The sequence below is a fragment of the Colias croceus genome, chromosome 23 (genome assembly GCF_905220415.1).
Source record: "Colias croceus chromosome 23, ilColCroc2.1".
Lineage (NCBI taxonomy): Eukaryota > Metazoa > Arthropoda > Insecta > Lepidoptera > Pieridae > Colias > Colias croceus.
In genome coordinates, this window is record NC_059559.1 from 4,921,484 (window position 1) to 4,945,301 (window position 23,818).

The 23,818-nt window shown below is 37.0% G+C and overlaps 2 protein-coding genes across 7 annotated transcripts in view; one reads left to right on the plus strand and one right to left on the minus strand.

Annotated features, from left to right (window-relative positions):
* LOC123702122 (coiled-coil domain-containing protein 186) overlaps nucleotides 1-21,112 on the plus strand; it is a 36,152-nt gene extending 15,040 nt beyond the window's left edge. For 2 of the 4 annotated variants that reach the window (XM_045649772.1, XM_045649773.1), the window contains 4 exons: nucleotides 1,169-1,257; nucleotides 4,038-5,396; nucleotides 6,917-7,063; nucleotides 8,472-8,879. In XM_045649772.1, coding sequence (XP_045505728.1) covers nucleotides 1,169-1,257; nucleotides 4,038-5,396; nucleotides 6,917-7,063; nucleotides 8,472-8,540 — 1,664 coding nt within the window. In that variant the 3' untranslated portion in view covers nucleotides 8,541-8,879. Of the gene's footprint in view, nucleotides 1-1,168; nucleotides 1,258-4,037; nucleotides 5,397-6,916; nucleotides 7,064-8,471; nucleotides 8,880-21,077 lie in introns of those variants that run through there. The other 2 variants (XR_006752813.1, XM_045649774.1) reach the window with 2 other exon arrangements.
* Nucleotides 13,664-23,818, minus strand: part of LOC123702121 (DDB1- and CUL4-associated factor 1) — a 45,686-nt gene continuing 35,531 nt past the window's right edge. For 2 of the 3 annotated variants that reach the window (XM_045649771.1, XM_045649769.1), the window contains 10 exons: nucleotides 23,343-23,462; nucleotides 22,032-22,123; nucleotides 20,806-21,002; nucleotides 19,600-19,697; nucleotides 18,966-19,043; nucleotides 18,177-18,297; nucleotides 17,174-17,331; nucleotides 16,702-16,783; nucleotides 15,063-15,172; nucleotides 13,664-13,814 (listed from right to left, as the gene is read on the minus strand). In XM_045649771.1, coding sequence (XP_045505727.1) covers nucleotides 13,740-13,814; nucleotides 15,063-15,172; nucleotides 16,702-16,783; nucleotides 17,174-17,331; nucleotides 18,177-18,297; nucleotides 18,966-19,043; nucleotides 19,600-19,697; nucleotides 20,806-21,002; nucleotides 22,032-22,123; nucleotides 23,343-23,462 — 1,131 coding nt within the window. In that variant the 3' untranslated portion in view covers nucleotides 13,664-13,739. The remainder of the gene's footprint in view (nucleotides 13,815-15,062; nucleotides 15,173-16,701; nucleotides 16,784-17,173; nucleotides 17,332-18,176; nucleotides 18,298-18,965; nucleotides 19,044-19,599; nucleotides 19,698-20,805; nucleotides 21,003-22,031; nucleotides 22,124-23,342; nucleotides 23,463-23,818) is intronic. The other variant, XM_045649770.1, reaches the window with a different exon arrangement.

Here is a 23,818-nt window from a genome sequence, read left to right on the forward strand (position 1 = left end):
CCCATGAACTGTTCATGTTCCATTCCTATTTAAATTGAGATAATTTTATAAAGGGCTGATTTTTTCAATCCTTGGTTAAAACTTATTCATCGAATAGCGTATGAAATTACCATTTCAAAAATTTATTCTAATTGTCCCTATTTGACAGTTTACAGGTGACATTTTAAAATGTTCATGTAATACTTTATTGGACGGATAAATTTTAACCAAGGATTGAAAAATCGGCCCTAAGAAGACATCAAACTCATTGATAGCGAATTCTTATCATATTAGTTACTTGGTAAAAAAAACTTTCCAAGCAGACACAAATAAAACGAATCAACAATATATAATTAAAATCCATTCATCCGTTCTTGATTATAACAATACTTTCTTTTATATAAATCTATAATATAAAAATGAATCGCAAAATGTGTTGGTAAGCGCATAACTCGAGAACAACTGAACCGATTTCGTTAAATCTTTTTTTATTACATTTCTTGAAGTACGAGGATGGTTCTTATGGAGAGAAAACGTAAAAATGTACCACGGGCGAAGCCGGGGCGGACCGCTAGTAACATATATAAATAATAAATATATATTATAAGAAATTACACGCGAGGCCGGGTTAATTATTAGTTTGAATGTAATAAGAATGTACTGCGATTCTACACAGCTACCTAATTGATGTAGGTAGTTGATAACAAATCCCAGCTAGTCGACGACTATTAGCAAAGTGAGGGTAGTTGGGTCAAACGTCGTATAAACAACGTCCGAGCCCCCCCCCCCCCCCCCTCCCGGGCACGATTCGTACGAATGCGCCACGAGACAAAGGAAAGCGGCTTTTTATAGTATTCGACAGCTAAGCATGTTCAGACTTGAAATAATGACAACTATATAACTGCGTTAAAAACAACCGACTTCAAACTTGCACTTGCAACATTTATAAATACAGACAAAAATGCTCATAAAATAAAAACTACTGGGCCTATCCGAATAAAATTTTTATGGGACCAATTCGACACCATCCCGCATCGAACAAAAAAAGAATCATGTAAATCGGTTCAGATACCTCGGAGTAATCGGTGTACATATATAAAAAAAACAACATACCGGCCGAATTGATAATCTCCTCCTTTTTTGAAGTCGGTTAAGCAGTTACGTCTAACAATATATTTTTAACTTACAGGTTCAGTAACATCGCTAAGCAGCGGGGAAAGTGCCCCCCACGAAGAGAGGCTGACAAACGGACATACAGACAACTTGCCAGATATACAGGTAATATATACACACGTGTATAGGTAATTTGTATAAGTGACATGTGTTAGCAACTGATCCATTAATTGGATATTTTTGGTTTTACGGCATTCAAATGCCTCATAAATATAAATTTATAAAGAATAGAAAAAAAAAAAAATTATATAGCATTTGAATGCCGTAAAACCAAAAATATCGAATTCAACAAAAAGGTCGTGTTCCATCGTTACAATATTGTATTCACTGAAAAATGTTTCATATTGGTTGAGATGGTTGTTAATCATCTCAATAGATGGCGCGCGGTGTGTCCCTTAAGGCCCCAGTACACGATGGCCCATGCTGACACATTGCAGGCCATTGCCATTGTGTACACGGGGCAATTGTCTTTCGTGGCGCGCAATCGGAGAGTTGTTGCAATCGTAGCGTGGCCTGTGGTGTTCATACAATGGGCCATTGTTTAGTTCGTCACCGACAGCTGACCGGGATAGTGCACTTTTTTGTTGCGTACTAGAATTTTATTTTTATATTAAAATATAGTATTTGATCGCCTAAAATATCAATATCGTGTGGCTATGAAGAAACTTTCAGGTTTATAGATTTATATCAATCTGAGCTCTGTACGTCCATCGCAAGTGGTTTGCCAGGCAGCATTGAGACATGGGCCATTGTGTGAACAGCAATTGATCGTGGCCTACAGTTGTGCATTGTAAAGCGTGGCCCGTCACAGACCATTGTGTACTGGGGGCTTTAGACACATACAACTGAAAGAATAGAATAAAAATGGCGCGAAAGGATGCAGGTTCGAGTCCCGCCCGAGTGCGTGATCGAATATTTTCTATTCTAATCTATATAAATTTACAAACCGATACATGTACAGACGAACTTGCATATAAGTGAAGGTATGTATAACCGAAATATAATTTTCATTTTAATGTTTACTTCACAGATTAAAACTGGCAATATATTCGAAAAAATGTTTCCTAAGGTATATTTTTCATGTCAATTTCTGCAGTAAAATAGGACGTATTTAAAACAGAGAAATATTTCTAATATGTTTGTGTATAGTAATAGTTCCTTTTGTAATAAATAGTATTGATCTTTAGGCGCGTTGAGAGTAAAATTTCAAGGTCGCGTCATGGCAATACCGTCACGTCATGGAGTAAGGCGATTATTTTGGTATTTTGAATGCTGCCAAAGAAGTTTCACTTCTGACTTTAGTGTTAGGGTGTGCACAACCGGGCACCGACCAAAGCCACTGGCCAGGGACAGCCACTTCTAACTTTGAAGCTATTGCATAGCTTCTATCGCGGGCCATGAGCGCGAGGACCGAATCGAGAAATTCCGTAACGAAAAAACCTCACGCTCCCCACGGGGACGGGCGGAGGTGTGGCTTGAAGGCATAGCATGCAATAGCGCAACCGCCCCAGTCCCCGAGTGACACACGGCGTTTTTTTCTTCATGTTTCACAAACTATTGCCATGACGCGATCTCCAAATTTGCACTTTATTATATTTGTGTCTATTTTTTACTATTGTATATGTGTGTTGTAGATATTTATACAGGGTTTCCCAGGAATGGTGGAAAGTAATTAATCTAGTACTTGCGTGAGCGCGAGAGGTGATAGGGTATAAAATGAAATAATCTAGAATTTGTGAAAGAATAACAAACATCCGTCCTCACAAACTTTCGCGTTTATAAAATTAATAGGATAATCGTTAGGAAGGAATTAGGACGAAATCTGCAAACTGTCCATAAATGCGAGAAGAATTGTATATATCTTAATCTATACTATAAAGCTGAAGAGTTTGTTTGTTTGAACGTGCTAATCTCGGGAACTTCTGGTCCGATTTGAAAAATTCTTTCGGTGTTAGCTCATTTATCGAGGAAGGATATATATCATCACGCTACGACCAACAGGAGTGAAGCCATGGCGGTGAAACCGCGCGGAGCAGCTAGTTTATTATATAAATATATTTTAATTTTATTAAAACTGGCGTAGATTGCGAGCCCTTCGGGATAGAGTTTTGACGGATCGGGATTGTCTCACATACAGCCTCCGTTCGGCTTTGCCCTCTTCAACAAGTTGCTAGCGCCTGCGCCGCCCGTTTATACGGGATGGTCATTAGGAAGGCGAATCGTCCTGTTTTAGACTTTTTGCTTGAATGATACGGATTTTCAGTATCCGATGACCAGCCCCCCTAGACAAGTGGCTTTCTATTAGCGTAACGTTTGATAGAATAGATTATGAATGTATGAGATTGACGTAAGCTGTCGATACATGTATCGACAGCTTACGTCAATCTCATACATTCATAATCTATTCTATCAAACGTTACGCTAAACGAAAGCCATTTGTCTAACCCCTCTGAACGACCGTTTTGTAGTTTTTCGAGCCCGGCCTCTTTGCAGGCCGGGGACGGAGGTGGACGGGAGTAATTCGAACTCTATTGGGGTGGTGGTAGGCGTGATTTGCGTGTGGAAGTGGTAGTGGGAAGTTGGGTGGGTTGCTTTTTACAACGAAAGGGTAGGTGTGGCGAGGTATGTGGGGCGATAGAGCGCGCTGTCGTTGATGTTGGGGGTGGGGCTTGCGGGGGTGGGGTGGGTGTACGCCGGCGTGAGAGGGTGGGCACAGAGTGCGTGGGTTAGAGTTTTGAAGATGACGAAAGATGACCCCATTGCCCTCTCGCACACGCACGTTCTAGATTATCCATTGTTTCTGGGAAACCCTTATAATGTGGCAATGAAATTTATGCTTGAAACATTATAATTATTATAATATTTCCTATATTTGCCCACACCAGACGCGCGAACCAGACAGACAGACACTGATCGAGCGTATAGTACAATTGCAACGGGCGGCCGCCCGCCGAGCGGAACGCTGCGAGTTCCTAGAGGAACACTCCCGGCAGCTCACACACGAGCTGCGGGGCAAGGCCAGGTTGTTGCGGCACTTGCTCGCCTCACTGCCCGCGGGTGCTGTGGCCTCGCAGAACAGTGATCGGAACAAGGTGAGGGACAGACAGACAGACAGACAGACGGAACACTCCCGGCAGCTCACACACGAGCTGCGGGGCAAGGCCAGGTTGTTGCGGCACTTGCTCGCCTCACTGCCCGCGGGTGCTGTGGCCTCGCAGAACAGTGATCGGAACAAGGTGAGGGACAGACAGACAGACAGACAGACGGAACACTCCCGGCAGCTCACACACGAGCTGCGGGGCAAGGCCAGGTTGTTGCGGCACTTGCTCGCCTCACTGCCCGCGGGTGCTGTGGCCTCGCAGAACAGTGATCGGAACAAGGTGAGGGACAGACAGACAGACAGACAGACGGAACACTCCCGGCAGCTCACACACGAGCTGCGGGGCAAGGCCAGGTTGTTGCGGCACTTGCTCGCCTCACTGCCCGCGGGTGCTGTGGCCTCGCAGAACAGTGATCGGAACAAGGTGAGGGACAGACAGACAGACAGACAGACGGAACACTCCCGGCAGCTCACACACGAGCTGCGGGGCAAGGCCAGGTTGTTGCGGCACTTGCTCGCCTCACTGCCCGCGGGTGCTGTGGCCTCGCAGAACAGTGATCGGAACAAGGTGAGGGACAGACAGACAGACAGACAGACGGAACACTCCCGGCAGCTCACACACGAGCTGCGGGGCAAGGCCAGGTTGTTGCGGCACTTGCTCGCCTCACTGCCCGCGGGTGCTGTGGCCTCGCAGAACAGTGATCGGAACAAGGTGAGGGACAGACAGACAGACAGACAGACGGAACACTCCCGGCAGCTCACACACGAGCTGCGGGGCAAGGCCAGGTTGTTGCGGCACTTGCTCGCCTCACTGCCCGCGGGTGCTGTGGCCTCGCAGAACAGTGATCGGAACAAGGTGAGGGACAGACAGACAGACAGACAGACGGAACACTCCCGGCAGCTCACACACGAGCTGCGGGGCAAGGCCAGGTTGTTGCGGCACTTGCTCGCCTCACTGCCCGCGGGTGCTGTGGCCTCGCAGAACAGTGATCGGAACAAGGTGAGGGACAGACAGACAGACAGACAGACGGAACACTCCCGGCAGCTCACACACGAGCTGCGGGGCAAGGCCAGGTTGTTGCGGCACTTGCTCGCCTCACTGCCCGCGGGTGCTGTGGCCTCGCAGAACAGTGATCGGAACAAGGTGAGGGACAGACAGACAGACAGACAGACGGAACACTCCCGGCAGCTCACACACGAGCTGCGGGGCAAGGCCAGGTTGTTGGATAGTGGATAAGAGGGTAAAAGAAGGAGGGATAAGGTAAGGGGTGGTGCAAAAGGTAGGAGCGCTTAAGAATAAAGTATATTATGATGGGGATGGGTTAGTGGAATAAGGATTGAATATCGAAAAGAGTATACTGTGAGTTATTTCATTTGTTTTTTTTTATATTGAGTGAGATTCCGTGCTTGTTATTGTGCAGTAATATAAAAAAATGTGTGCGTGTACATACGTAAGAAGTGAAACTTCTTTATGACCTTATTTTTCAAAAAATAATTTTCCATATGCAACTTTACAGAAATACCGACGTATTTACGTATAAATCACGCGTGGTAGGGATAGGAAAAGGATGGCGCGTAGCGAAAAAATGTTACACAAAATTTTTTTCCAACCCCGATAAAGAAGTTTCACTTCAATAAATTTGTGGAGATTATTTTTTAACAATTGTAATAATTACCAAAATGTGACAATTAGGTGCTTTTTTTTTTTTTTATTGGTAATAGGGAAGCGCTTGACCACAATCTCGCCTGATGTTAAGCTGAGATGTGGTCTAAGATGGAACGCGCTTCCCTAGAAGGTACCTGTTCACTCTACGCTTGAAGAGATGCTTTAAGATTTATTATGATAGAATTTTATTTAAATGTATTGCTAGAGGTATAAAGCTAAGGTTGTTTTTTTTCATGCTCACTTTAGTTAATCAGGAAACTGTCAAAGGTATTTTTTATCATGTATATTTATATATGTAGAGTTGTATCATATGTTTGTTTCATCGTGATACGTAGAGTTCACCATTGGTTCATTTCATTTAGTACATTCTTAGGCTGGTTGCAGAGCTTGACCGACCATCAGTGCGTACGTCGGTCGCGCTTGTCATATGTATGGAAATTCATAAAACCGTTCATAGCTAGACCGACCATACGCACGCGTATTGTCATGCGCATTAGTGTCATAGTCATACAATTGTTGATGCGTATCGTCAGGACCGACGGTACGCACTGACGGTCGGTCAAGCTCTGCAACCAGCCTTAAACATTTCATGTCACGACATCTAGTTTTATTTACGTTTCTACTACTACGTCTATAACCTAAAATATAAATTATAAAAAATGAAGAATCTTTACCATTCAAGTTTCCAGTTTGTTGAGAAAAATTAACAATTTAATTTTTAAAGAGAATAAAAAAAAATCATGAAATTTTTTTTTATACATATAAAAGACCTTAAAATTAGCTTTGAATTTTCAATTTACAATACCACAAAATTCCTCATAGATTTCTAGATAATAAAAATGCGCTACAATTCCCATTTACATTATCAGAAAATTCTTCATAGATTTGTAGATATTTGATGTAATACAAAATATTCTTAGACTTTGTTGATGTGTGTATATGAACACATATAGTTATATAGCTGTCTCCCTCTAACGTATACAAATTGGTGGTTATAGAAAGAGATAGCGCGTCTAGGCGGTGGAGCAATGGCGGCAGTATGGGGGGGAGATCCAAACGGCATTTCTCTGGAACTATCCCTAGAGATTAACAAGAAATTACAAGCTGTTTTGGAGGACACACTGCTTAAGAATATTACGCTTAAGGTAAGATTATTGTCCGTTTTATTTTATACAGGGTCATTTGTAAAACACCGGCAACCTCGCAGGACAAGATAGCTAACATCATAAGTAACAGCATTTGTTATTTATTATTTGTTATTATTTATTATTTGACTTAATAAATTAATTATTTTTAAATGATTATTTAAGCTTTTATTGTACTCTCCTAACATTTGTAAGTCTGTTCTATTCATTATCGGATGGACGACGCGATACCCCCTCCCCCTCTCGTTCGCTTCTTGTTTACGTAATTTTTGGGATGCGCGTAGAGTTTATAATATTCAAACGGAAAATTAAATGAATATTTATTTTTGTATGAAAATACAAGTGTTGATAATTATTAAAAAAACAAAATACCCGACTGCACACTAAAAAAAGAGTAAAAATCCTATATTAATTACTCCCGTGATTGAAATGAATCTAATGATACCGCATACATATTTTTTTAAAGGGAAATTTAGAAAAAATATTATTATGTCTTTATCCCGTGGGACTTTTAGGATAAAATGTATCCTATGACACTCCCGTAATCAAGACAAATCTAACGATACCTCATACATCAAAATCCATCAAGCCGTTTAGGCTACAGGTGGTCACAAAGGAAAAGACATACATACATACTTACATACACTCGAAAAACATTACCCTCCTTCTTTGGCAGTCGGGTAAAAATCTAACAAATTATCAAAAGTCGTAGAACAAAATTTGTTTCTTATGATGTTAGCTATCTTGTCCTACGAGGTTGCTGGTGTTTTACAAGTAACCCTGTTTAATTTGCTCCTACTTGAGATATCTTGTACATCCCTACTTCCCTACTAATATTATAAATGCGAAAGTAACTCTGTCTGTCTGTCTGTTACGCTTTCCCGCTTAAACAGCTCAACCGATTTTGATTAAATTTGGCACAGTCAATCTTTAGACCCCTGAGAAAGAACATAGGCTACCTTTTATTGCGAAATATGTACCACGGGCGAAGCAGGGGCGGACCGCTAGTTTCTATTAAAAATCCCCCATATTCGTGGCAGACTAGTACTTTTCAAACATTTTAAGTTTTGTTATCCAGATACTAAAAATCATTAAAATCTGTTCAGACATTCTTTAGTTAAATAATATCACGACTATCTTTTATTCTAATATGTCACATAGCTATAGAATTTCTTCACTTTTTAAAAACGAGCGTTTGTGCCGAGCACGTATCAGAAGTGAAACTTCTTTGGCAAGATTCAAAGATACCAAAATCGTCGTCTTACTCCCTGACGTGACGGTATTGCCATGACCTTGAAATTTTACTCTCAACGCGCCTATAGAAGTTTCACTTCAAAAATCGAAAAATAAACGTAAAATGTCGGCTTTCCGAAAACAGAAGTTCTAATTTTTTTTTATATATTTTCAGGAAAACATCGACACGCTAGGAGAAGAAATAGCGAGGTTAAAAGGCAAGAAAAATACGGAAACAAATTGAATTAATACATTCCAAGTGTTAAAGGCTATGTGAATTTAAAATTGTTATATTTATAAAGAATAGAAGAAATTCGATCACTCAGCGGGACTCGAACCCGCATCCTTTCGCGCCATTCCGGGGCGGATGCCTGAATCCGGCATCCGCGGAATGGCATCGGTTCAAATGGAATCGAATTTTTTTCTATTCTTTATAAATTTATGTTTATAAAGCATTTGAATGCCATAAAACCAAAAATATCAATTTCAATTGTTATATTTATTGTGTTGTCAATAAATTTATATAAAAAATTATAGTATTCAGAGATTGGACGTAAAGTTTATCCCAGTGTAAAGAAAAATACATTACATACTACTTACTACAAAAAATTTCATCGAAACAGCCAAGAAAGGCATATTATAACTATAGTTTTTTTTTAAATCCAATATAGAAAGGGCTAAAAAATTTATTATTTCAACGTGCATATTGTATGTGAATTTATTTCATAATAAATCGGTTAAATTGTATGACTATATAAGAGTATGACATAACCTCATACTAAATTCAAAATGGCCGCCTCAAGAGGGCTTTAAATTATTCTATACGGGCTGATTTTTCAATCCTCGGTTAAATCTTATCCGTCCAATAAAGTTTTACACAATAATATACAGATGTCACCTAAAAACTGTCAAAAAGTGGGCAAGTAGAAGTAACACATTTTTGAAATGGTCGTTTAGTACGATATTCGATGAATAAGTTTTAACCAAGGATTATTAGAAAAATCGGCCCTTAATGAAAAGATTTTGTTTAAAAAAATAAAAATATAAATTGACAGTATTGGAAGCCCTTTTTTTCTTTTTGAGACGGAGCGGATATTAAATTTTATAAAATACATACAAAAAATTGATATTAGATAAGTCAGTATATTTTAGTTATTATAAATGCCATTTTTATTTCAAGTGCTCATATCTAAAACCTATACATTTAAACATTCTTGACATTTATTTTTAAGCTGTGTTAGCTGTCTGATAATAATCTGTGTTAGTTTTAATAATACCCAAAAAAGATTAAATAATACTGATTTATTTTGATTAAGTATATTTTTTTTGGTTTTTGTAAATAAATTTCACTTACTATAAACACTCCATTTATTAAAAAAAATACTTAGAATATCCTTTTTAAAATAAAAAAGAACAAAATCTATAGTTACTTATTTATTTTATTTTTATTTAAAACCTAAATGTACCTGAACAGTGCTTCTTGTAAAACACGTATTTTTATTATGTTTATTCAAACTTTATCGTATTTCGTATCATTTTCTTGTAATTTGATCTCTTATAAATTTTGTAATTATTGGAAAAAACATTTATTTAAAATACGGCTATGGATAAATTTCTACCATTTTCTACCATAACTGTGTCCTGCTCTTGCTCACATGAAACCTCAATCATAAAAACAAGACAGGTTATTGCAATAACTAATCCATTGCATAGCGAATGGGTAACATTTTATTAGTAAGACCGTTGGTTATTTGCTGTGGTTATTTGAGATTTCGCGACGTACATTTTTTTTTGTCATTAATCTACTTCGCAGTTATCATTTAATACTATAGTACAAACTTCTTCAATGTAACTCCATCTAATATATAAAAATCAATGCCACTTTTCGTTGTAATTCCATAACTCGAGAACGGCTGAACCGATTTCGATAATTCTTTTTTTATTATATTCCTTGAAGTACGAGGATGGTTCTTATGTAGAGAAAACGTTATTATGTACCACGGGCGAAGCCGGGGCGGACCGCTAGTTTATTATAAAACATAGACCTAATACGTCCAAAGATACATAAAATAATATAAAAAAATAATTCAGATATAGTATGGAAACATATCGTATATTGCAATAGAAATAAGACATATTATTATTCTTAATTACAAAAATACATAGATTTTTCTTAAAATATATTTTTCTTTCTAATTTTATTTGACATTTCTGAAAATTACCAAAATACAGTTCAAGACAATCGAAATACAAAATGGTGAGATTATCATGTCGTCTCACTTACACATTGATAGTGGTCTATCTACTATCTCTATCGCACTTATAGCATAAGAATTGGCGCCATTTTTAAATTTATTTATATTAGGAATGTTTAATTGCAAAAAAATCGACTTTTTGTTTTGCATAAAGATGAAAAATGTATTGACGACTGTCTTCGATTGACGAAGTTAAATGTATAATTTCTGTCAAAATTATATTATAGGTGTTATGTAAAATATGTGATTATTGTTTTTTTTTTTTTATTTCGTACAAAAACTACTGAGCGCTATCAAAATATGTCAAAGCATTTATTGATGAACTGATTTTTCGGAGGCTGTTTGTAAAAAAATGTATATTATAATTATTTTCCTATATTAAGTACTTAAATAATTTTCTGAATTTATATGAAACATTATAATTCTTTTCCATACTTATTATTTATTGTAATTCCATTTTATGTAGTGTTCAAACGAAAAAAAGACAAGTATTTTCCGATTTTGGATATATATGTATATTATATTATGTACTTGAATTTTCATTACTTCTAATAAGTTACACCTACTTATATTAATACATATTACAAACACTATGTTTTTAAATCATAGGATTGGGACGTCAAAAATTAAAATCGCAAAAAAATGTTTAGTTATTAATTGTACAATAACTTAGTATTCAACTTATTCATGTAACAACTATATACCTAAGTATTTATTCCTGTGTCTGTGTGCGTTCTCCATTATGTAAAAATTGTTTAAACAAATATTAATATAGAGTGTATCAAAATGTTGGCTGGTAATAATTCTATGTTATGGTGTTGTGTATAATAATCGAAAATTAAATATATTTTCAGCATTTTTTGTGTTTTATTTCTTACTAGCTATTGGTTTTAGTGTGATGAGATTGATATATAGCCTGCCTTCATCGATAAATGAGCTGTCTTACACGGAAAGAATTTTTCAAATCGGATCAGTAGTTCCCGAGATAAGCGCGTTCAAACAAACTCTTCAGCTTTATAATATTAGTAGCATACAAAAGAATAGATTTAACCCTTTCTTTGGTTTATATCACGTAATGTATAAAAAATTATTCTATTCTGCATGCCGTCAAATCCAAACTACGCTAGTATTTATACCTAGATGCATATTCTCTCTTATAGACCGTATCTATCTTTTACACGTAAACAGCTCACTGCCGAAACTGTGGTTTTTCTTCTCGAATTTTAAAGAAATTAATCTTCTCGATTAGTATAAAATATGTTACAGACAGCAGTTATTTAATCAACATTATGGCATACAGAATGTAATATTTTATAATGTCCAAAAGATATAAATTAAACACTTTGATTAATTAATATGTCTTTAATCGCAGATCACTCACTATAAGTAGTTCACAATACCAGCTTACATATAACAGTCAAGGTATATCTGTTTAGAACACACTTTTCTTATACAATCTAAGTCTATAATAACAATATCAAGTAATTAAACAGATAACAGTGTCTTTTCACTAAAATATAACTCACTCACAATACTTTCTTATAAAAGATAAAATATTACAGTGTTAACGCTATCGCTCCTCAAAACCAACTGTCGGAGGCAAGACCGCACCTCTCCTCTAACAACTCGCCTCTCAGGGACTTTACCGTCAGGGGATTCACCGTAGGGAATTTTCCATGGTACACATTACACAACTAGAACAAGAGAGCTTTGTCTCGACATCCGTGAATCCCCTTCGGTACAGTCCCGTCTAAATTTACAACGCATAGCCAAAATGTCTTGCCCCCTCTGCACCTCACCTGACCTCACCTCTCCTCTACACACCTCACCTTTACGCGCCTCTCATCGCTCCTCGTTACAATTTGGTTTAGGTTAGTATGTGTTTTAGTATCTGTCGATTCGCTGAGTGCTTTCCAGAAAGGACAAATTCGCCGAATCACGCGCGATCGTTGCGTCCACAAGGTGCGTAGGTACCAATATTCAATGTACTCTGTGGTAGGTACTAACGTGCGAGCATTTGGTGTCTTTTGGAGGAATTCAGAGGGAAACATGGAGTTGATCTCGCGCAATACGCGCGAGTCGGGTCTGGCGTAGTGCATTGCTTGTGGACGCAATGTATTGATGTCTATAAATAGTATCTCACTGACGCTTAGTTACTAGTTATTATACTGTGCTAACGCGCGAATGATTTCGCGGCGAATTCGCCCTTTCTGGGCAAGGTCTAACTGTTGTTCGTTTTGGAAACTAACGCTTATTTTAAGTGATTTGCCTGCTACACACACTTCACTAGCTTCCGCCCACGAACTCACTGCCCTGGTCTACGGAAATAATAATATGTCATAGATGTCACATTTTTAATTTTACGCCATCTATCGGAATTTATAAATTTCGGAGTGATTCAAATGCGCATCATATTAAAATCATCGTAGGATATTGATAGGCGATAGCAAGCTAAATGAGTTGTTCCACTACGATAAATAGCCTATATCACTTTCTAGATTCCTAACAATACCCAGAACAAGGAAATATTGTAAATACCGTTTATAGAAGAGGGATAGATATGTAAATATTAAAGATTTGAGTGTGTGTGTTTTAGTGTATTCATCGTATAGTTGCTATTAATATTGTGATTATTTCAAATTCAAATTGATTTATTGTGATTCACAGGTTATAAGGGTTATTACAGTTATTAAGTGATTTGTGTAGTTGTTACATGCATCAGGCTGAAATAACTAAAACGATTCAAATGAGAGATATACTTTCGACTTTCGAGTTCATATGTATATTGTAAAGTACTACGTAATACCGCATTTTTTTCACGATTTTAGCCCGTAGAACACGAATCTAGAAATTTTACTGCATATAGGTGAAGGTTACTCTAATAGTATCTAAATTATTAAGCTTGTGTTGAAACAGAGTTTTCTTAAATATTACTCTCCACTAAAAAGCCACCAAATCATTATGATTGTATTTTTAATTTAGATAGAGTAACTTGTAAAAGTATTACAGCACTTTTTCTATACTAAGCGTGCTTTTCACCAATAATGTGCGAGTTAAATGTGTCGTCCTATACACTATAAATAAGGGTTTTTCCATAAAATAAAACACACCAAACTTTATAAAACTTTATTGCCACTACATGGTATAAATAAAATAAAAGACATGTTAGTATAAACACATTTATTGGTCTACTCCAGTTCGAACTCAATAATATCGCCGAGGTCAATATCGCCGTCACTATCACTGCTGTGGTTATCCGCTTGCTGTAAAAGAAAAAACGATATTGAAATTTTTAAATATTTCAGGACATTTTAACACACGGCACGATCCGATCCCATACTAAGCTTTCGCTTGTGTTATGGAAAACAGATGGCTCTGGGATCTATGTTCATCGCACAAATATTTGCTGCGGGTGGGAATCGAACCCACGACCTCTGGCTTGGAATGCAGGGTCACTGCCGACCAAGCCAACCGTTAATTTTTAATGTCATTTTCTTCTCACATAAAAACCCATGGAGGGTTGTCGCGTAAGAACCAAAGGACAATTATTTGGCATATTATAATATAACTATGCAGTTACATATTTTGTAAAATTAAATTGTAATATTGACATGATTTTAAAAGAGCAACTATTGAGTTTTCCGGTTCTTCTCCATAGATACTGCTTTCCGAATCGGTGGTAAATGTTAAAAATATGTTATGACGATTCAAAAGTGCTTTTATAAGAAGTTTAATTGAATAACGCGTCTTCCTCCAAAGTTGCTAATGTTGACGAAAGAAGCGGGTTAGAGTCCCGCCTCGTGTGTATGTCTATTTGTAACCAGCCCCCCTAGACAAGTGGCTTTCGTTTAGCGTAACGTTTGATAGAATAGATTATGAATGTATGAGATTGAAATAAGCTGTCGATACATTTATCTACAGCTTATGTCTCATACATTCATAATCTATTCTATCAAACGTTACGCTAAACGAAAGCCACTTGTCTAACCCCTCAGCTATGGTTATTGTTAGAGTGTGTATGTGATGTGTGTGTTTGGCTGTGTGCTGTGTGTGCATGAGTGTTTATGTGTGTGTATGTCTGTGTGCATGAGTGTTTATGTGTGTGTATGTCTGTGTGCATGAGTGTTTATGTGTGTGTATGTCTGTACGTGTGCATGAGTGTTTATGTGTGTGTATGTCTGTGTGCATGAGTGTTTATGTGTGTGTATGTCTGTGTGCATGAGTGTTTATGTGTGTGTATGTCTGTGTGCATGAGTGTTTATGTGTGTGTTTGTCTGTGTGCATGAGTGTTTATGTGTGTGTTTGTCTGTGTGCATGAGTGTTTATGTGTGTGTATGTCTGTGTGCATGAGTGTTTATGTGTGTGTTTGTCTGTGTGCATGAGTGTTTATGTGTGTGTTTGTCTGTGTGCATGAGTGTTTATGTGTGTGTTTGTCTGTGTGCATGAGTGTTTATGTGTGTGTTTGTCTGTGTGCATGATGTGTGTGTATGTCTGTCTGTATGTGCACTCACCCTGCGCCGCCGTCGTCTCCCGGGTCTGTGCGGCTCGTCCCGCGAGCTGTCCCCGGAGCTGTCCCCGCCCGCGAGCCCCATTACAGCATTGCGCAAAAGGCTTGACGCTACTGGGGGAGGGGGGGCTTGTAAATTAATTTTTTAAAGACAAATCCAATCCAAAAATAAAGTAACAAGTGATAACTGCGTTAAAAACAACCGACTTCAAACTTGTACTTTTTTTTTTTTGTACTTGCAACATTGACAAATACAGACAAAAATGCTCATAAAATAAAAACTACTGGGCTAAATCCGAATAAAATTTTTATGGGACCAATTCGACACCATCCCGCATCGAACAAAAAAAGAATCACGTAAATCGGTTCAGAAACCTCGGAGTAATCGGTTTACATACATAAAAAAAAAACATATCGGCCGAATTGATAACCTCCTCCTTTTTTTTGAAGTCGGTTATAAACCGCCAACACATTTAGTAATTAAAGATTTTTAACGGATTTTAAACGCGATTTTTTAATTGTATTATTTTACCGATATTTCGAACACTTTAAAACGAGCGCGGTCACGGGGAGACTGAGATGTTATACGTATTGACGGTCATTCATAATATCTAATATATATATTATAAAGACGAAAGTTTGTATGGATGTTTGTTACTCTTTCACGTAAAAACTACTGAACCGATTACAATGAAATTTAGCACACATATAGAGGGTAACTTGGATTAACACATAGGATAGTTTTTATCCCGGAAATCGGGAATGGGAACTATGCGGGTTTTCCTTTGCAAACACGGGCGAAGCCGCGGGCGGAAATCTAGTAATGAATAAATCGCGTTTAAAATCCGTTAAAAAATCTTTAATTTCTATATGTGTAATACTTGCGTAAAATCAAACACTAGAAAATTCTAAATACCGCTAAAACATGTTCAGCACCGCATTGCACAACAGGCTTGACGCTACTGGGGGGAGGAGGGGGGGGGGGGGGGCATGTAAATTACTTTTTATTAGAAACACTTTATACGTATATTTTATACGCTACTAGCTGCTCCGCGCGGTTTCACTCCCTTGGCTCCACTCCTGTTGGTCGCAGCGTGATGATATATACTATATAGCCTATAACCTTCCTCGATAAATGGGCTATCTAACACCGAAAGAATTTTTCAAATCGGACCGAGTAGTTCTCGAGATTAGCGCGTTCAAACAAACAAACTCTTCAGCTTTATAATATTATTATTGATATTATAGCTGCTCAGCCAGGATACCTTTTCGTACATTTTAACTTTTGAAGTGATATGCTTAATTTTTTTTTAACTACGCAACGGATTTTGATGCGGTTTTTTTTAATAGATAGAGTGATTCAAGAGGAAGGTTTTAGTATATAATTTATTAGGTTTTAGACAAAGCGGGCGAAGCCGCGAGCGGAAAGCTAGTAAAATTATAAACACGAAAGTTTGTGAGTATGTATGTATGTTTGTTACTCTTACACGCAAAATACTTATATAATATAGGATAGGTTTTATCCATAAAACTCACACAAAACTATGCGGGTTTTATTTGAAAACGCAAACATAGCCGCGGACGGAAAGCAAATTTGTTACACATAAATAAAGTTAAACATATCTCAAAATAAATGTACTCACAATCGTCATCATTGTCGGACCCGGAGTCCGATCCGTCGTCGTTCTCCGATCCTCCGGCTAGCTCCTCTTCATCATCTTCCTCCTGTATTCATGATTTTAATTTAATCTATTTATTTTTAATTCAAATTTAACACAAGATTTTGGTCTCTACACTATCCCCTAACTCACACTCCTCTTACCTCACTCTCACTGCTCCTAACTCACTCTAACTCTCGCAACTCACTCTCTCTCCTCTTAACTGACTACAATGCCTCATAACTCACTATAAATAATTCCTAACTCCTCTCAACTCACCCCGTCATCATCGTGATCCCTCTTCCTGCCAACATCATCTTCACACGCGATTCTTGTAAACCTACTAAGTCATTTTTTACTCACTATAACTCCTCATAACTCACTCTAAGCTCTTTCTCTTGCTATATACTCACTCTAGCTCTTGTAAGTCCTCCCAACTCAATCCCACTCAACTCACCGCGTCATCATCGTGATCCCTCTTCCTGCCAACATCGTATATCTTGACACAGGACTCCTGTACTTGCTCGAAGTCACCCAAATTCTCGACGACGGATATTTGAGTGCCGTACCGGGATACACTCAGCGAGTATATGTTGCGTTTCACGTCTATGGTCGCTGAAAGAAGTAATTACTGGTTTAGTAGAATGGTAATTTTTTGTCCACTTTTAATAAAATGTGACTATAGTTATAAATTATTATAATAATTAATAAATGAATAATTGAGTACGAGAAAATCGTTTTAATAAAACTGTCTTAGTGTAGGCCTGCAGGTCATTTTACCTTTATAATCATAAATGTCCTATTATAATATCCTTGTATTTTTTATGTTTAATTAATTAAGATAATGGTTTCTATGTATTTAATTTTATATTTATGGTGAATAAAATATGATTATGATTATGAAACTATACATGAGTCCATTAATAAATTGAGAATCAATTCTTTTAAATTAACAATTTAATACTGAGAAAATTAAATTTGAAATGAAGAATATAAAAAGAATATTCTTCACGCGTGAAAAAATGGACCTATTTCAATAATTATATTTTTTATGCATTTGTTATCGTCAAAAGAAGGCTTTTATGATGAAAATAAATTAAAAAATAAGAATTTTAACACTAGTACAGCTACTTTTAAAAATACAATCGGTTCACAATTATTGGCGGATTTTTTTAAAATCAAACAAAAAAAAAACACCCGAAAACTAAATCTATACTAATGTTATGAAGCTGAAGAGTTTGTTTGAACGCGCTAATCTCAAGAACTAGTGGTCCGATTTGAAAAATTCTTTCGGTGTTTGATAGCCCATTTATCGAGGAAGGCATATCATCACGCTAAGACCAACAGAAGCAGAGCCACGCGGGTGAAACCGCGGTGCGCAGCTAGTAACAAATATAATAATTTCACTACCCATAAAAAACAAAACCACATCCCCCTTTTCGCAGTCAGTCAAAACTCACCTATACTAGAGTAGTCGTACGCGTCCAACGTCTTAAAACTAGTGTCGAATTGACTCCTATCCTCCGAGTCTTGATCTGAACACACTGCGTATAGCGCTGTGCATGCCGGGTTGAATATTACCTGTAAATATGTATTTCATTTTATTTTTATAAATATATCTATACTTAATGCTAGCTGTGCCGCGCGGTTTCACCCGCATTACTCCGCTCCTGTTGGTCTTAGCCTGATGATATATAGCCTATATTACTCGTGGATAATGTAGCTTTCGAATGGTGAAAGATTTTTTAAAATCGGTCCAGTAGTTTATGAGCCTATTCATTACAATCAAACAAACAAAGTTTTCCTCTTTATAATATTAGTGTAGATTATAAAGCTGAAGGGTTTGTTTGTTTGAATGCGCTAATCTCAGGAACCTCAGTCCAATTTGGATTTCCAAAAAATTATTTTGGTGTAAGATAGCCCATTTATCGAGGAAGGATATAGGCTATATATCATCACGCTAAGACCAACAGAAACGGAACCACACGGGTAAAACCGCGAGGCACAGCTAGTCTTACTAATAATATTATAAATGCGAAAGTTTGTGAGGATGTGTGTGTGTTTGCTACCCTTTCACGCAAATACTACTGAACCGATTACAATAAAATTTAGCACACATATAGAGGGTAACTTGGATTAACACATAGGATAGGTTTTATCCCGGAAATCCCACGGGAAATATGCGGGTTTTTCTTTGACTGCGCGGGCGAAGCCGCGGGTGGAAAACTAGTAAAGGAATATATACGTACTTCAGATTTGTCCAAAGCTGGTACAGTTCGTAATAAGTGGAACGTTCTCAAATCCCACACTTCCGTATTTGATATGACCTGAAAATGTGCAAAAGTGACATAAATAATTACCTATCATTAGTGAGTCATTTTTTAAATTTATTTTGAGAAACAATAAAAAAAAAATCTCTTTTTTTAAATCAGTAAATTTCTTGTAACAAACTTTTTACTTGTTTTTTCTTCTTTTTCTGTGCTTTTCAAATTATTTAAAGTTTTAATCTGCTCGTGAAGAGAAATTCAAAAATCATTAAAATTAATTCAGCCATTCGTGAGTCATAAGTGGTTTCCTAACCCGACTGTAGCGACACCTCGCTCTGAATCGCGCAAGCAAAATGTTTTCGCTACAGAGCATATATACAACTTTCCGACATCATTCATCGGGGCCAGTCGAGTAAACTGATCGAGGATCATCCCTTTTTCGATGGAGGAATTCCACCTTCCTTCCTCCACAGCGACATTCATTTGTGTTTGAATATTTTCTACAATAACTTAAGAAGAAACTGGGAAAAGGGAAGAAATTCACATTCGAGTAGTTTTTCATTTTATTTTAAGTGTAATTTAGTAAAATAAATATATATTAAAATTAATATATCACCTCTAATCCATTAGGATGAAACACGCCGCTGTGCGTTTGGTTCAATTTGTCGAACTTGTGTATTTCTTTGCCTGTATTCACATCCCAGAGGACGCCGTCTGAAAATAAAAAAAAATATTGTTTATAATATTAAAATCTACTATTATTAAAAATAAATAAGTAAATATTTCAGGACAATTTTCACATACGGCACGTTCTGATCCCATACTAGGCTTTCGCTTTTATGGAAACCAGATGGCTGATAAACATACATATATAATAATAAACAAATGCTTATATAGATAATTAACAACCAGACACAGAGCAAACATCTATGTTCATCACACAAATATTTGCCCCGGGTGGGAATCAAACCCGCGACCTATGGCTGGGAAGTTAGGGCCACTACCAACCAAGCCAACCGGTCAGTCGATCTAAATGTGAAGTTTTTAAGAAGATATGTATGGAGATTTTCACTCTTTCAGGCATAATATACAAAAACAGATTATGGCCCCCGTAAAATAACTTGATTCAGGCCAAAATCTCAGAAAGTTGAGATACCCAGCAGTAAAATTTTAAATACTTTTACATCATAAAATTATTCTCAAAATTCACATATGATTCGATGTCTGCAACTTAAAAAATCGGGAGTCAAAAGTCAAAAGAACCGACTTTAATAAACTTTTGACCGTAGTTTGGTAATGACAATAGTGTGATTATCAAAATGATAGTAATGATGATAATTATTGTGATGATAATGACGCTGATAAAGATGACGATGGCTAAGATTATGATTGATGACAATTTTAATGATGATAAATAATTGTTCGCACCATAAATTGGACATTGATAATCTGTGGTACACACAGCGTCATTCTGGCAACACTGTCATTCGGGAAGACAGCTTTGATTTTACATTTATAGTGCCACAAACTTATCTGACCCGGTGACAAAAACTGGAACTACGTGCCGCCATTTTGAAATGTCACATTTTCACAGACTTTTCATACGGAATATTTTGTTTAAATAAAAAGAAAGCGACATCAGTGACACTGTCACCGGGTCAGATAAGTTTGTGGCACTATACACGGCATTCTATACAATCCTTTTCTGTTAATTAAATTTTACAATTGTTACATGAAATAAAGTACATACTTGATATTAATTGCTTTCTATTATTATACAACCCGACATACATAACAATAATAATAATTCTAGATTATTTACCTGATAAAACCAATTCATCGGTAGGATTGAAACACGCCCGGTTCTTAGCATACTGATTACTTATAGACGGACTCAAAGTGAGTAGCTCCCTTCCGGTGCGTGTATCAAAGATGGTCGCCGTTTCACCCTTAGTGCCGATTATCCGATCATCCGACATTTTGGAGAATTCCACATATTCTTCATTGTCTAGTTGGAATCTGCAAATTTAAAAAGCAATGAAGAAATATTGAATTTATATTTTTGGTTTTATGGCATTCAAATGCTTTATAAATATAAATTTATAAAGAATAGAAAAAATTCGATCACTCAGCGGGACTCGAACCCGCATCCTTTCGCGCCATTCCGGGGCGGATGCCTCACCAACTCAGCCACTCGTGATCCGCCAGAGCGATCGAATTTATTCTATTCTTTCAGTTTTATGTGTCTGAAGGGACACATATAAATTTATATAATGAAGAAATATTTTTTTATGTGATTATGCAAAAAAAACATACTTTTGACCTTATCACAACCTATTTGGGATCCATCAAATAGATACAAAGCTGGTACAAGGTAGATAGGTACAAAGAATACCCTCTTTCTGACGTATAAGAAAAAAATGGGTGTAGCTACAAATCTAAGTCGGTTTAAACTAAAATAAAATTATTGTATAGTCACCGATCCTTGATAACTGATAAGTGTACATAGTTTGAATTCAAACTCAAACTCAAACATTCATTTATTCAATTAGACTACTATTTAGTAGCACTTTCGAATCGTCATTACATAAGTATTTTAACATTTACCACCGATTCGGAAAGCAGTATCTATGGAGGAGAATCGGCAAGAAACTCCATAGTTGCTCTTTTAAAATCATGTCAATATTACATAATATGTAACTTGTATCTAACTTATACATAATTAAAACTGTCCATTAAGGGTCAAATTGGAGTCTTAACGAGACGGTTACATACAAACATACAGATGAAGCTAATAAAATGGCGTTGAAAATTACATATTATCTATACTAATATTATAAAGAGGAAAAATTGTATTTTTGTATGTTTGTATCGAATAGGCTCAAAAACTACTGGACCGATTTCAAAATTTCTTTTACCATTACTTAGAGGGATTCTTCGGAATCCGTATAGGTTATATTTTATCCCGGAAAACGTAAATATGTACCACGGGCGAAGCCGGGGCGGACCGCAAGTATTAAATATAATAAACAACATATAAGTACATACAATTGTTCAAACTCCTTCATATTCCACAACGCTGATAGCGTCCGCCACGTCGTTGACGAAGAAGCTAGTAGTAATAACCCGTCTCTGCTTGCCTGAAAAATAAAATAATTTACTCAACATATTATAAATTTCCACAGTATATCTTTAACGAGTAAAGATTTGTATGTATGTTTGTAACGAATTGGCTTGAGCCAATCCACACCACGCCACTTTTTCAAAAGTGCTGGACGGATTTGGATGAAACTTTACAGTAATATAGATTACTAGCTTTCCACCCGCAGCTTCGCCCGCGCAGTCAAAGAAAAACCCGCATAGTTCCCGTTCCCGTGGGATTGCCGGGATAAAACCTATCCTATTTCCCGGGGAAAAAAGTAGCCTATGTCCTTTCTCGGGTATCAACATATCTCTATACCAAATTTCATGCAAATTGCTTCAGTAGTTAAGGCGTGATTGAGTAACAGACAGACAGACAGAGTTACTTTCGCATTTATAATATTATAGTATGGATACATTAGAATAACGCATTCCCTTTTCTTAAAGTTTAAAACTCTTTTGAAGTGAAATTTCTTTAGGCGCGTTGAAATTAAAATTTCAAGGTCGCGTCATGTCAATACTGTCGCGTCATGGAGTAAGGCGACAATTTTGGTATCTTTGAATCTTGCCAAAGAAGTTTCATTTCTGACACGTGTGTTCAGCACACACGCTCTTCTTTATTAGTTAATTTGTAGCATGTATGCTAGTCCGGATAAAAATATAACTTTGTACAAAACCTATTGAATCTTTTGTTTTCGCGTGAAAGAGTAACAAACATACATACATACACACACATCCGTCCTCACAAACTTTAGCATCTATACATATAATAAATCTGGAGAAGGGTCAATTCTGTACATTGAAAATATTGAAAAAATAAATATAAATAGCAGGGGGTGTTACTGGATCGATACCAAATCCAAATATGTGTTTAAAAAAATTTTTGTCTGTCTGTCTGTATGTTCAGGCATCACGTGAAAACTAACGGTTCGATTTCGATGAAACTTGGTATAATTATACCTTATTATCCTGGGCGTAAAATAGGATACTTTTTATCCTGGAAAAATACGTAGAAAAAAAATCTCAATTTTTCAGTTATCCATAGACGTTGTTCTGTAGTAGGTACCGCGAACACACGTTGCGTATTATTATAGGCCTAGCCGTATTTGGGTCCAATAGATATTTATAAGATGTCATTGTCAGAGTTACTCAAAATGGAGAAATAAACCATCCACGCGGACGGAGTGGTTTATAATATTAGTTGGATACAATTCTCACCTGCATATGATATATGTAAGATTCGTGCACTTGATACGAATTCTCTTCGACACCGCTGAACAAGTTGAATATTCTTATATCGCCTGATGACGTCGCCGCTAGCAATTGTTGTTGTGTCGGCTGCAAATCATTATATTACGTATTTAATATTTTTATAAAACATATTTGAATTTGATATTTACTTTTACAGCATTCCCATGCTTTATTTTAATTTAAAAGTAACGGGTGCCCAAGAGAGTGCAAAAAAGGCGAAGTTGAAGTAGAATTTCAGATCAATGAGGCGTGGTTATCGTTATATTACCACAGTAAATTGCCATTCATACACTGTCGTGAGTTTTACACGTGGCTTGCTTGAATTGTACGGTATTGTATGTGTGGTGTAGTGTGGTATGGTGTAGCGAGTTATAGTGTGGCGTGACGCGGAGTGGCGTGGAGTGAAGTGGCGTGAAGTGGCGTGGCATGACGTGGCGTGGCAT